Genomic DNA, 12,447 nt, shown 5'->3' with positions numbered 1-12,447 from the left:
GAATAAAGCTATTTTATGCATGGTATGATTGAGGAAATCTTGAGCCTAAAAACCTTGCTCCTGAGGAAGAAATCACAATTTGCACCCCTGATGTTGGGCAAGATTAGATAAAGGCATACAAACTAGGGTATGAGATATTAGGAAATATTTCCTAGCCTCTTATAAGCACATGGTTGGTGGGCTATATAGATATTCAAGACACAGGGTATGTAAGGGATAAACTGTGCATATGAGATGTGGGTGCAAGTGGCATCATTTCACTGCCATGAAAAAATGATTACATATTTATCATGTTGAGCACATAGTTCTCGCTTTGCTAGTGAGCCTATGTTCATTGTAACCTACATGTACCTGCAAGTATGAAATAATCTTTCTGCTTTTACATGTTATGAAATAGGATATTGCTACTGACTGAAGAAAAAAAAATCGCTATTATTTTACAACTAACACCTGATCTGAACACCTCTCTTGAAGCCGTAAGGCCAAAAAAAAAAAAAAAAAAAAGGTTTGTCTCAAAGCTCACGAGAAATTTAAAACAAATGCGAAATCGATTTTCTTCTTTTTTTTTTCTTTTTTTTTTATTCCGACTTTTTTTCATGGTATTTTGAGAAAAAAGTCTGATTTTCGCCGATTTTTTCTGGAAAAAACTAAAAAAAATTTTTTTTTTGAAATAAAAAAAATTTCCGCATTTGTTTTTTGTCAAATCGTGGGATTTTACAAACGCGCGTGCAAGCTATGAGACGAACTTTTTTTTTTTTTGCCTAATGTACGATTTCTACCAAATTTTAATGCTGTTAATCTTTACTTAAAATGCTTAAATAATATGAACAAGGGAAGATGCCCGTGACGCATCGCACACTGGAACACAGAAACACTAAAGCACCACAAACCAGATCACGAGATCAAACCAATGAATGATGCTAAATCGTAATTCTATATCAACACACAGGGAAAAGAAAAACTGTGTATCACACCTTTAGCCTAAGTTAACATGAAACCACAATGGAAACAAAACATGCATAGGCAGACAAACCAGACAAAAAACTCAGCGGCAAACACTCCAACCACCAAGCCACACAGACTGTCCCTAACTAACAGAGCTCAGGTCTGGCACCGATGGATAACAAGCAGCAAATGGCAAACAGCACAAACAACACAATGTGAAATGTCAAAATTGCTCTATTGATGCAAGGCTGATTCCATTTTGGTGTAATTGGAAAATCTGTAAACATAATATACAATGCCAAAAAATCAGGTCTGAAAGAAAATGAATCAATTTCACATTATAAGATCATACATTATGGCCAAAATAAACATTTAAGGTCATTTTCACAGTAAAGGGTGTAACTTTTGATTTTTTGGGTCAAAATTTCAAACCACTTAAATATGTTTCTGTTTACTGAAATCATGCATAGAAGCAACTTAAATTCCAGTAAAATAATGTTTCAAGGCTTAAACCTTTTGATTTCTAATAAAAAATTTGACATTTCCATAACATTTTGGTTAAAATCTAAGAAAAAATGTATTTTACATAACCTCAGAAAATTATGACATGAAAGCTGGAATACATGTGAAATCCCATTCCAAAGTAAGTCAACAGATATAAGTTAAATTTTATACCATGTTTTGCTATGTTTGTAATTGCAGTTTTGAAAATTTTTAACATCAAGTGTCATTTACAATGGAAATTTCCAAACCTTAAACATATTTTTTAAGTTTTAATTGGGTTCCTAAAATAATTTGAATGTCTAACTTCATGTACAAATACTACTTGATGAAAGGAACCTCCCAGCCAAGTTTCACAGAAATTGGAGTTATTTTTTAGAATTGGCAATTCAAGCAATGTGTGTTTCGGAGGCTTCAGTTAACAACACAGGTGATCATAAAAGTAAAATATTTGGCTAACCACTACAAGTTGACATAAAAAATAGGTAAAAATATCACAATTACCAATTTTCATGCTTTGCTTCTAAGTATTGAATTTCAGTTGTGACAAAAATTAAATTATCACAGCAAGTCATTTTTTTTGTTTCTGAGGCTTCATGTTAACAATTGTTAAACATTGCAGAAGTAGTTTTTTTGAAAACAACAGTGTTGGGATCATCTAAGCTCTTATTTTCTTGTGTATATTGAATCAATGATTCTATGTGGCAGATATTGTAGATTTATCACATGTTAATTTTTTCACCCATTTGTTAAGTATGGTGTTTTTTGCATGTGAAGCCTCCGAAACAGGCTTTTTTGGATATCAGTATATTTTTCAAACATTAACCATAATGTCAATTTTTTTTTAAATTTATGACATTCTGCACATATCAAGTAATAATTACAATGCAGATATCAGTATGAAACACACCAATTTAGATATGCATAGATGATAATTAATCTTATTGTTGTTTCGGAGGCTTCATTTGTTTCGGAGGCTTCAATTGTTAACGGAAAGTTTGTATTGGGTCCCATTTTCAAACGGTGATATATATCTCCACGATTTAAAAACATGTGACTTGAGGATCTACTTTGCTACATTTTGATAAATAGATTGGATGAGCTCTTTTATTTATATTTGCACAAGCTTGCTGAACAGTTTGTTTCGGAGGCTTCAAAACAGTTAACGGAAAAACGGCTCTTTGAAGTCAAGATTTTATAAAAATTTAAAAGCTTGCAAATCGACTAATTTTTGTTACCCATTTCAAGTTAAGATAACAACTGTTATGAATCAAGAAGAAGTGAAGAAATAACCAAGAATTATGAACCAAAGCTACACCCACAAAGTTTGTTAACAATTGTTAACAGAAAATGAAGCCACCGAAAAGACAAAAATCGAAGTCCGGTTCTCAAAAATACAGGGCTGTTCACAATTAAATCTAATGTGGCAGTGTTTACTGAACATATGACTGTACTTTCAGGATAAGAAAAATTATCCATGAACTAACTGAAGAAAACACAAGGTTTTACAAAAATGTTACTGTTTTTATAGTTTTTCAAAATGGCAATATTAAGTACATTTAAGCCTGCTAAAACTGAACGCAGTAACTCCCAAAGCTGATTATGCTACCCAAGGTAGCTGCTAACTAGATGACTTATGTGGCCAAAAATCATGGAATTCTGTGGCTTTATTAGAACACTACGGATTAAAATGTTAAAAATCCAAAGTTACACCCTTTACCGTGAAAATGACCTTAAATGAACAATATATATGGTGCGATCCAGTCCATGGAGGCCAATAGCGGCAAATTTGAAATTGAGATAAAGGCAAAATATGGAGTAAAAAACAATGAAATACATAAGAACCAAGTATGCTAGACCTTTGGGTCCGATCTCTCGAAGCTTGGCTAGTGGTCAGGCTTCCTAGCCAGCAGGCTTGACCTACATGTACCAATGTAGATCAATTTTATTGATTTATCTTTCTAGGTGATGTACGATGTGAAATTGTGAGCACTGGTAAATAGGACTTGGGCTTAAGCCTGACCAGTGACCACTAGCCATAGAAAAAAAGAAACCGGCCCACAGTGTTCGCCCATAGCGAAATTGTTTGTATTTAAAGAAATAATTATATAGTAACTCAATTTTCAAAAATGCCTCCTTTGGCCTCCATGGACCAGATTGTGTCTCACATATTATTCTAAAGAGAAACTTACTTGAGTGCTGCTTCGTGTATATTCTGTGCTATGACCGTATCTTCCACCTGCATCCAGAGCTCTCCTGCTCCAGTTGCTGCCTGTCTGCCAACTTCCATGAAGAAGAAACAGTCTGAATGGCCACATCGTCTGATGGTGGACAACTGCAATAGCAAGACAGGGGATTTGGTACATGAGAAATGATTCCTAAGAAAAGTTTAAAACAATTACATCATCAGCATTCAGCTTGGTCTATCTATCAGTCTAAGCCAAAGCAAGTTTGCATTTGTTAGTGGATTACTACGCCGGGGACCCCATCCTGGGGGCTTCTCTCTTACTCCCCATAGATTTACATGGCCAGTCTCTTTTATTAACACCATTGGCTAAGTAACAAAAGGAAAACGCAGGTTCACGTCATTTGGTGGGAACGACCACCAATGCGAGACAAAAAAAATGTCATGGGTCATTTTTGGGTCATCCTGGGTCAAATCACCATAGATTGGCGCAGGTTCATGACATTTAGTGGAAAGGACCACTGGAGCGAGATTCTCATTTTATCTGACTGAAATCTTCCACCTACCACCCAAACCAAGAATTCTTCGGTTTTCACAAACCGGTGACCGCCTAGCTAGTATGATCTTGCACTCTATTATGTCTTGGGCACATCAGTACCACAGTGGAAATAAGTATGATGTGTTTTTTAATCATTGGCTTAAATTCTAAATTAAATTAAATAAAATGAGAGAGATCTTGAATATATCTTATTAGTTTTTTAGGTCAACCTACTGGAAACAAATGTGTTCTCTTAGCTTCATTATTCTCATAAGCATAAGTTTTATCAAGTGAAAATTCTTTTCCTACAAAATTTGCTCAGCTGTATCCTTCATTCCACTCTCTCACAATTTTTTTTGTTTCATAATCAAGGTTGTTTATATAAAGCATATGAATCTTCACATAATGAAAACAGAGTGAATTATTCACTGCTTTGTAAAAAAAAAGACCTGGACCTTGTTTTGATAATATGCTAAGTGCAGTGTACTCAAGTACAACTATCATTTCTCATGAGATATAATTTAATCACCTAATAAATAATATTGTTTTGAAAAAGGCAGATGACAAGAGAGAAAATTCAAGTGTCAGAGAAATAAATGTATTTTAATACATTATTTGACTGGTGTTTTAAGCCATATAAATGCCTGCCAAAAAGTAATTACCACCCCCCCCCCTTTATTACGATATAAAACTCTAAAATCTATGATTCAAATTTAAAAACTGAAATTGCAAAAACAAACCCAGGTTAATTCTGTAAATTTTGATACCTCATTAATTTGTTTGGATAGCTCAAAATTTGTTCTCATGGTGACTGCTTGAATGAAAAAGATGTATTTTCAAAAGTTGCACTTAAAAGCTACTCCAGTCAGTGAACCATTACATTCTCTACATGACTGGTCAACTTTTGAATACAGTCTTTTTTATTCAAAGGGTCACCATGGCAACAAATTTTGGGCTATTAAGACAAATGAGGCATCAAAATTTGCAAAACAAAACTGGGTTTCCTTTTGCTATTTCAATTTTAAATGTAGACTATGCCATAGTCGAATTTTATTAAAAATATGTTATTATTAGTCATGATGAACCCATTTTGTTGAACTCAAAATTAAACTGATGTTTATTAAAATTAAAGTATTCAATAGTAAAATGGTCATAAAGAGTTAAAAATATCAGATGATTAGTGACAATAAAAGTAATTGAATGCAACACTATCTTGCATAATTATAATGGCTCACTTTAAATTTAATACTGAACAATTCTGATTTTGGAATCTACCAGTTTATTGATAGCGAACCCCGAAAATCCGACTATGGACTTTGAATTTTAAGCAGAACTTTGCCCAGGGACTTTGCTCTCTAAAAACACACTGTAAAGCATACTTGTTTATCAGTCCATTAACCACAAGTACTAAGCATGGTACAGTACAAGACGCGCTAGATGTTTGATGAGAGATTAACTTTCGTGTCAACACAAAAGCGCTGCAAATACCACAGACAGTTGTGTACGGTGTAGTTAATGGTAATGGCGCGGGCCCGGAAGATTTAAACCATAGCGAGATATGGGCGACCAATCACAAGGCAGATCCATTTAAAGATGCATTACATCATGGCCAATTTTAGTTAGGCCAGAAATTGGCCTAACTCTCCATAGAGTCCTGTGTTAAAAATCTTAACCGCAAGGCAAAGTCAGTAGTCCACTTGGGAAGCTAACAAACAGAGGGAGTGCGGTGACTGAAAAGATCAGATACATATGTGAAAATCTATCAGTTGCACACAAATCAATATAAATCTGAGTTTTATGCTTTAAAATGTAATAGCCAGAGTATGCAAAATGGGCAAGTGGACTACGGAGAAGTCTATTTTAAATGTTGATGCATAGATTTTGAGTTATTATCACATATAATAAAGGGGGGTAATTACTTTTTGGTAGATGTTTAGGATGACACTACCCTTGTATTGATAACTCGAGTAGTTCTGAAGGAGAAAGTGGTTTGTGGGTACACACTATGGGTTTACAGGATGATGATGGGTAGTACTGTGATTTGATATATAACATGCCTGTCAATGCAACCCCGCCCAGGTCATACCGTGAGATTTGCCAAGTATAATGCTGGTTTCATACTACCCTGCCGCTTGCCGCTGAGCGGCGTGGCGCACGCGCATTGCAGACAAACAGACACAAGAAAGGCTCGTCATTGGTTGAAACGCCCTGCCGCTTGCCGCAGCGGCAAGCGGCAGGAAAGTATGCTGGAGGCTTAAAAAAGTCTGTACTGGGCACTGCCGGAAACTTGTACTGGGTTACGGCGGTGACCCGACAATGGCAATTTTGGCCGGTAACATTAACCGGGATCTTGTCAGGGACTTCTACAGGACTTGGGTAAATTCCATGATATATATGGCCAGGATGCTTCTTTCTTTTTTTGCAATGGGTCGCAACCTGCAAACCTGTTAGGGTTAGGTTTGTTATGGGTTACAGGGATAGAGTTAAGGTTATGGGTTAGGGTTAAGGTTCAGGGTTAGGGTTTAGTATTATGCAGCCCATTGTAGTATACAAGACTGGTAATTGGTTGGTGGTATACATGTAAGGGTACAATTTTGGTCAGAACCCTGTGTGAATGCATAGGAATCTCCTAATAATGTGATATACCTTCCTTGGATGGGGGATTCAGTGTTTAGAAAATGGGAAAGTGGCAAGTAAAAGAAATATACATTAAAAAGGGTTTAAAAACAAGTAATTTGGTCCTGACCCTGCTATCATGGTTAGCTGTCCTAATCTAGGCCTGGCTATTTGATTTGCCAGTATCTGGCATTTTATAAAGATTTTACTATAAATGTAAGTGTTCAAAATGTGTTCTAAGTATTTCAGAATCGCCAAGCTATTTGGATTGGATATCAACACCTTCGCAAGCTTTTGAAAAAAAAAATTCCGCTTATAATCATGCAATGCATTGAATGCAAATTTAACATTAATGGAAACATTTTTTTTTTGCTTCAACACATGTAGATTGACATGTTTACAACATAGGACATGCATAATTCATCTCTCATTACTTAACTGCATACTATATGGGTTTTACTTCTGTCATTATGACAGACAATTTCTGAGTTGAAGATGGTAAAAGCTGATCAATTATAATCAGTTACTAAAGCCTTATCAAAATAACTGTGATATCTACAGTGTATGGAAATATAATCAGTAATGTGTATGTAAGCAACTTAGATGTGAAGTTGTGTTAATATTGGCGATGTATAAATTGGTGATGCCAAGATATTTCTAGTCAAAATATGAAATGGGAGAAATTTCAGATCCTCTGGCTGATCTCGGAGAGATTTTAAAGGGCAAGATTTTCATGAACAATAATCACCTTGGTCATTTACACTTTGCCTACAGTTCAGGGGTGAAAATAAGTGGGAGACGGGAGCAGTTTGGCCCCCAGAAACTCTGAAATGGCCCCTGGTTCCATCTCAATTTTAGTTGACCAGGGGACACTTTTCTCACAAAACTGGCCCCCCAGGATAGTGAACCAAAAATATCAAATTACAAGCAAATAGTGCTTATTTAACTCATCCAGCACATCTTTATTTTTATTGGCCCTTTCGTAATTGAAAATGGCCCTTGGTTCTTCCAAATCTTGGTGACGCAGGGGCCACTTTTTTTGCCAAAGTGGCCCCTGGTTCAAGCTCTCTTATTTTCACCCTTGCTACAGTTACACAGGTATGCTGCTTTATGAAGTTTATATATTGCAAATGCAACACATCCCAACATTTACTTTGATATATATACACTTCTAGTGCCCGTTTCTATTCATCGTTATGTATTCTTCTCCCGTGCATTATTTTTGCGAACTACCCTTCATAGCCCAAATTATATAAACCTGCACGCTAAACAATGCATTATCTAAAACCCAGCACGCTAAACAATAGATTCTAGATAATACGTGCACGCTCAAATACTAGAAATACTACTTTCACATAACTATATAGTAGAGTTAGGTGGCGCTTTAACACAGAGGTCACATAACTATATAATTGTCTGTTCGGTATATATACCATCAAAAAGTACGAATATACATTCTGTGGTGTTAAAATGGTATAATTACAAGCGGTGTTCTATTTTGCAAATATCATTGTCATAAATTATGATAAATGACCTCAAATAAATCAAACATCAAATGAGAATAATCGAGCTTCTATTAATTAAAAAGGGCCAAAAACAGGTGGATCATAATTATACAAGATGACACCATTGCAAAAAATTCAGCATTTTATAAATGAAATACATGTAGGCCTATATCTAAAATAACATGGCCGGGCCCGGGAAAAACACACTAGCGCATAATGTCATGATCATGCTTTATAATACTGAACAAATTGTAACATCCCAATGTCGTGTGTTTTAATATAAGTAGATTTTTTTAAGTTCAAATTATAGAGCTATAAAGTCCAGTTGATATGGTTTTTTTTCTCATCTCAATTCACCGTAGTACTAGTCGGACATCTAAATTGATCGTTTCCAGGTGAACTGGTTCAGTGCTCTCTGTGTTCGAAACCACGATATTAAATGATCACAACATAAAGTCAATTGGTTACAAACCATGCGTGAATAAGTTACTAAAGTATGACGTATGGCGCAATCGATACCATTGATAGTTAACTTATACAGGGATTGATTTTCTTTACCAGTTAAATTTTACCTAGCTGGTCAATGACCTGACGGTGTTTTTAAAATGTAAGATATTTTCCCTAATATTAAAACTAATATAATGAATGCAGCAATTAATATTGCCTATTGTTTTAATACACTCAAAGTGTATGACGGATAATGTACACGTGCAAATGCATTCGTCAAGATAATTGCACTTGCCATGGAGTTATTGCATTTAGCTCTCGAGCCTATCGGCTCTCGAGCTAAATGCAATAACTCCACGGCGCGTGCGATTATCTTGATTAATGCATTGCACTCAGTTCATTATCCTTATCGTAATTTGACTTACAGAGAATTCCCAATCTTCATTCTCACAGTTCATTTTGACAAGATTGATGGTCGTCGATGTGAGACACAGACGGTAATTGCCACTCAGATTTTTGCTGGATCCTAAACCTTTGGGCTTCACCATAACTTGCCATACGTGCTCTGCATAAAAAAAACCAATAACAACAAACAATAATAGTCTTTAAAAAAGACAAATGATCTCCTGCATACCATCATGATTGATCACAAGTTCAAGTGGATTATGAGGCATTTTGAAAATGTTCAAAGCATGTGAAAACAGATTAATTGCATACATACATAGGGCAAAGTACATTACATTTTAGAAACACTTTCGTACATTAGAACATTATAAACACTTTGACCAAATTTCAAGGCATAAATTCTGCCATGAACAATTATTGGCCATGGTGGGTATGTTTGTAACTCAATTTTACATTTGGCACTCTCTTCCCCTCATGAGGCATTTTTTGAAAACTAGGATATACTCTGAACATGTAAACATATTAATTAATAGAGTAGGGCAAATTTCACTGATCAATATGCCTTTTGTTTGAAGCAAACTAGACATATGATTTTCATTTTTTATAATACATAAATGTACACCATTCACTTTCTGATTTCAATTCAGATGTGCTTGCACAAAGTCTTTTGCTACATATGTCTCTGGCCTAAGAGAATGGAACAAACTCCCTAAAGCCATCAAGGAGTCTTCCACAATGAAGTTTTTCAGAAAGAATCTTATTGGTGCTTAAAAAATATCAGAATGTATGCTATTGCTACACCCACAATCCCACATACATGAATACTCCTACAGAGTAAAGGCGTACATCTATTCGGGTGTGTTCATGTATACTATGTATTTCCTACAGATTCACAGCATTTCACAAAAACAAAATTCCACAAATTTTCCCTGATTTATTCTAAAAAAGTTTTTCCCTCTCTGGAAAAATTAATTTTTATTTTCCCAGAGTATTACCGTATTGTTTGTAATAAACGCTCCCCCTCTGATAAATGCCCCCCTCCAATTTTTCTATTAAAAATTGACAAAAATGCAAACATTTCCATGCTACATGTATATTGTGTGAGTAAGCTTAAAAACTTGCATCAGTCATGTCAATCTTGTCAGTGACGATCGCTAAATTGCATCAAGACAAAACCTATTATGACTCACACTTCCATGATTCCATTGCCTAATTATGGTAGAATTTCACCAGATTCTTGCTTGATGATGCACTTACCATGCTTACGGGTGTAATTTTGGTATTTGTATTTACCACAAAAATGATATTTTCCATGGGCGTCGCCTTAATACTAGTATTCATATAGCCGTAAATTCCTCCTTTCTACAGGAACACCATAAGGAAATTTAACCAGATTTTAAAGTTTTTTTCATTGACAATTCACCTTCAATAAACGCCCCCCTTTTGGAAAAATGCAACCCCCCGGCGTTTATTACAAACAATACGGTATTCCTATTTACACACCAATTCAGATGATAGACACTTACCAAATGCAGGAACTGGTGCACCATCTAGCCCAGCTTGCTGCTGTTCCAGCAAAGCCTGCAGCCATTCACTCAATGTCTCTTCATCATCCGCTACCATGGCAAAACAATCATCCCGCGTATACAGTGCTAATGCACACTTATTTTTACCATCCGATTTACGGTTGATATTGAAGCACGAGCGCAGGTAGATTGTACGTTTGGTCAGACTTCCAGTACGGAACTTCTTCTCGTTGTCGTAATATTCCAAACGGGCAGGACCGGTGCTGCTTTCCCCACGCAGCACAAAGAACTTCTTTCTCATTGTCTGTAAAGGAAGCAGCATAGCAAAATAATATATAAATAAAATATCTATTTGCATTTAATTGTGAATCATCAGGAAACTTTTTAAAGGGCTCACATAATGGTAACTTTAACTGTAACTTTTCAGAGTTACAGTTCCGACCTGTAACATTTTGAGGCATATTTCTAACACTGTTTGAAGGTGCTGAGGCTTTGAATAGGGCCTCATTGATTAGTTGGCTTGTGGATAGGGTAGTAGTTATGGCTCTTACTACAACAATGTAGAACTGTGGCAAGATTTGTGTTCTTCACATGATGAGTTGAAGAACAAAATAAAGACATACCGTATTTCGTCGAATAGTCGCCCCCCTCAAATAAACGCCCCCCACCACTTTTTTCAACCAAGATGTTAAAAAATTCCGATATTTCCATGCTATCTTGTGTAGTAAGCTTACCAAGTTGCTCACATGGTCAATAATAGCAGCAATAAATGGCGAAAATCTGCATCCGAACCCGGAAGTGAACCAAAAGTCGGTGTCAAAAGGTCATAGTTCGTCATTTTAGCGTGACTTTTAAGCTTACCTAATGATTTTAACGGGAATTGTCGTGCTAAAAATGACCTCGAATAAACGCCCCCTTGGGAAAATGTAACGCCCCCGGGGGCGTTTATTCGACGAAATACGGTAATATTTTCTTCAATTACTTTACTTTACTTCACCAACAGGTTTTAATTTTTGAAATGTCATGATGCACTCAGTGGTCCTGCCAGAATACTGGTAGCGAGACATCCATTTTTTATCAACCAATTGGATATTGAGAGAAGTAGTCCTAAAATGTACATGAAATTTCTTGGAAGCCCCTTTTTTGCCAACCTCAACAACCAGACGATTGCATGGGCATACATGTAGATCTAGAGGAGTTTGTATGACCCAAGGGCTGAACCAAAAACTAAGTTACAGTAATCTTGACCTCATTTAACCTTTGGCACATGACCTTTGACTTGCAAATTGCTAACCAACAATCATTTTTCCAAATTTCACAATAATTGAGCCAACATGATGCATGTATGAGAACAAAACAAGAAAAACCTACAGCCACACATGTGGTTTCTAATGTACTATATAAGCGCCTGGACAACACTGTTCAGGCGACACAGAAATGGTGTAGCTGAAATATTCCCTACCTTTAGTTTCTTTAGGTAACCAGATTTCTTGACATCTGCCATATTTCCACCAACTCCGCTTGGGATGTTCTCCTTTTCAAATGACATTGGAATTGACAGAAAATATCTTGGCCTTTATTTCCTGTCGACCGAGTAACTATTTGGCTTTCACAACAACTGCCACCTCATCTGGCAGATTGCTGCGGCACCCTGGGTATTTTGAGACAGTACTGAAGAAGCGGGTGATAATCGCTTTGTGTATCAGCTGCCAAACAGCATTAATGTGGTGACAATAATGCTTCTGTCAAGTCTTCTTTCAGTGTCATGTTGTACCTGCA

At 36.1% G+C, this 12,447-nt stretch overlaps 1 protein-coding gene across 1 annotated transcript in view; it reads right to left on the bottom strand.

The window, feature by feature from the left end:
* The window catches only part of LOC140149668 (insulin receptor substrate 1-B-like), a 138,377-nt gene extending 126,160 nt beyond the window's left edge, over nt 1–12,217 (bottom strand). Inside the window, exons 1-4 of the mRNA XM_072171747.1 lie at nt 12,131–12,217; nt 10,669–10,972; nt 9,163–9,302; nt 3,639–3,781 (exon numbers count right to left, since the gene is read on the bottom strand). Coding sequence (XP_072027848.1) covers nt 3,639–3,781; nt 9,163–9,302; nt 10,669–10,972; nt 12,131–12,217 — 674 coding nt within the window. The remainder of the gene's footprint in view (nt 1–3,638; nt 3,782–9,162; nt 9,303–10,668; nt 10,973–12,130) is intronic.
* Between the last annotated feature and the right edge of the window lie 230 nt (nt 12,218–12,447).

This window comes from Amphiura filiformis, chromosome 4 (assembly GCF_039555335.1).
Source record: "Amphiura filiformis chromosome 4, Afil_fr2py, whole genome shotgun sequence".
In the NCBI taxonomy this organism is placed as follows: domain Eukaryota; kingdom Metazoa; phylum Echinodermata; class Ophiuroidea; order Amphilepidida; family Amphiuridae; genus Amphiura; species Amphiura filiformis.
Note: the sequence above shows the minus strand (reverse complement) of the source record. Positions and strands in the feature narration are given on the sequence as shown.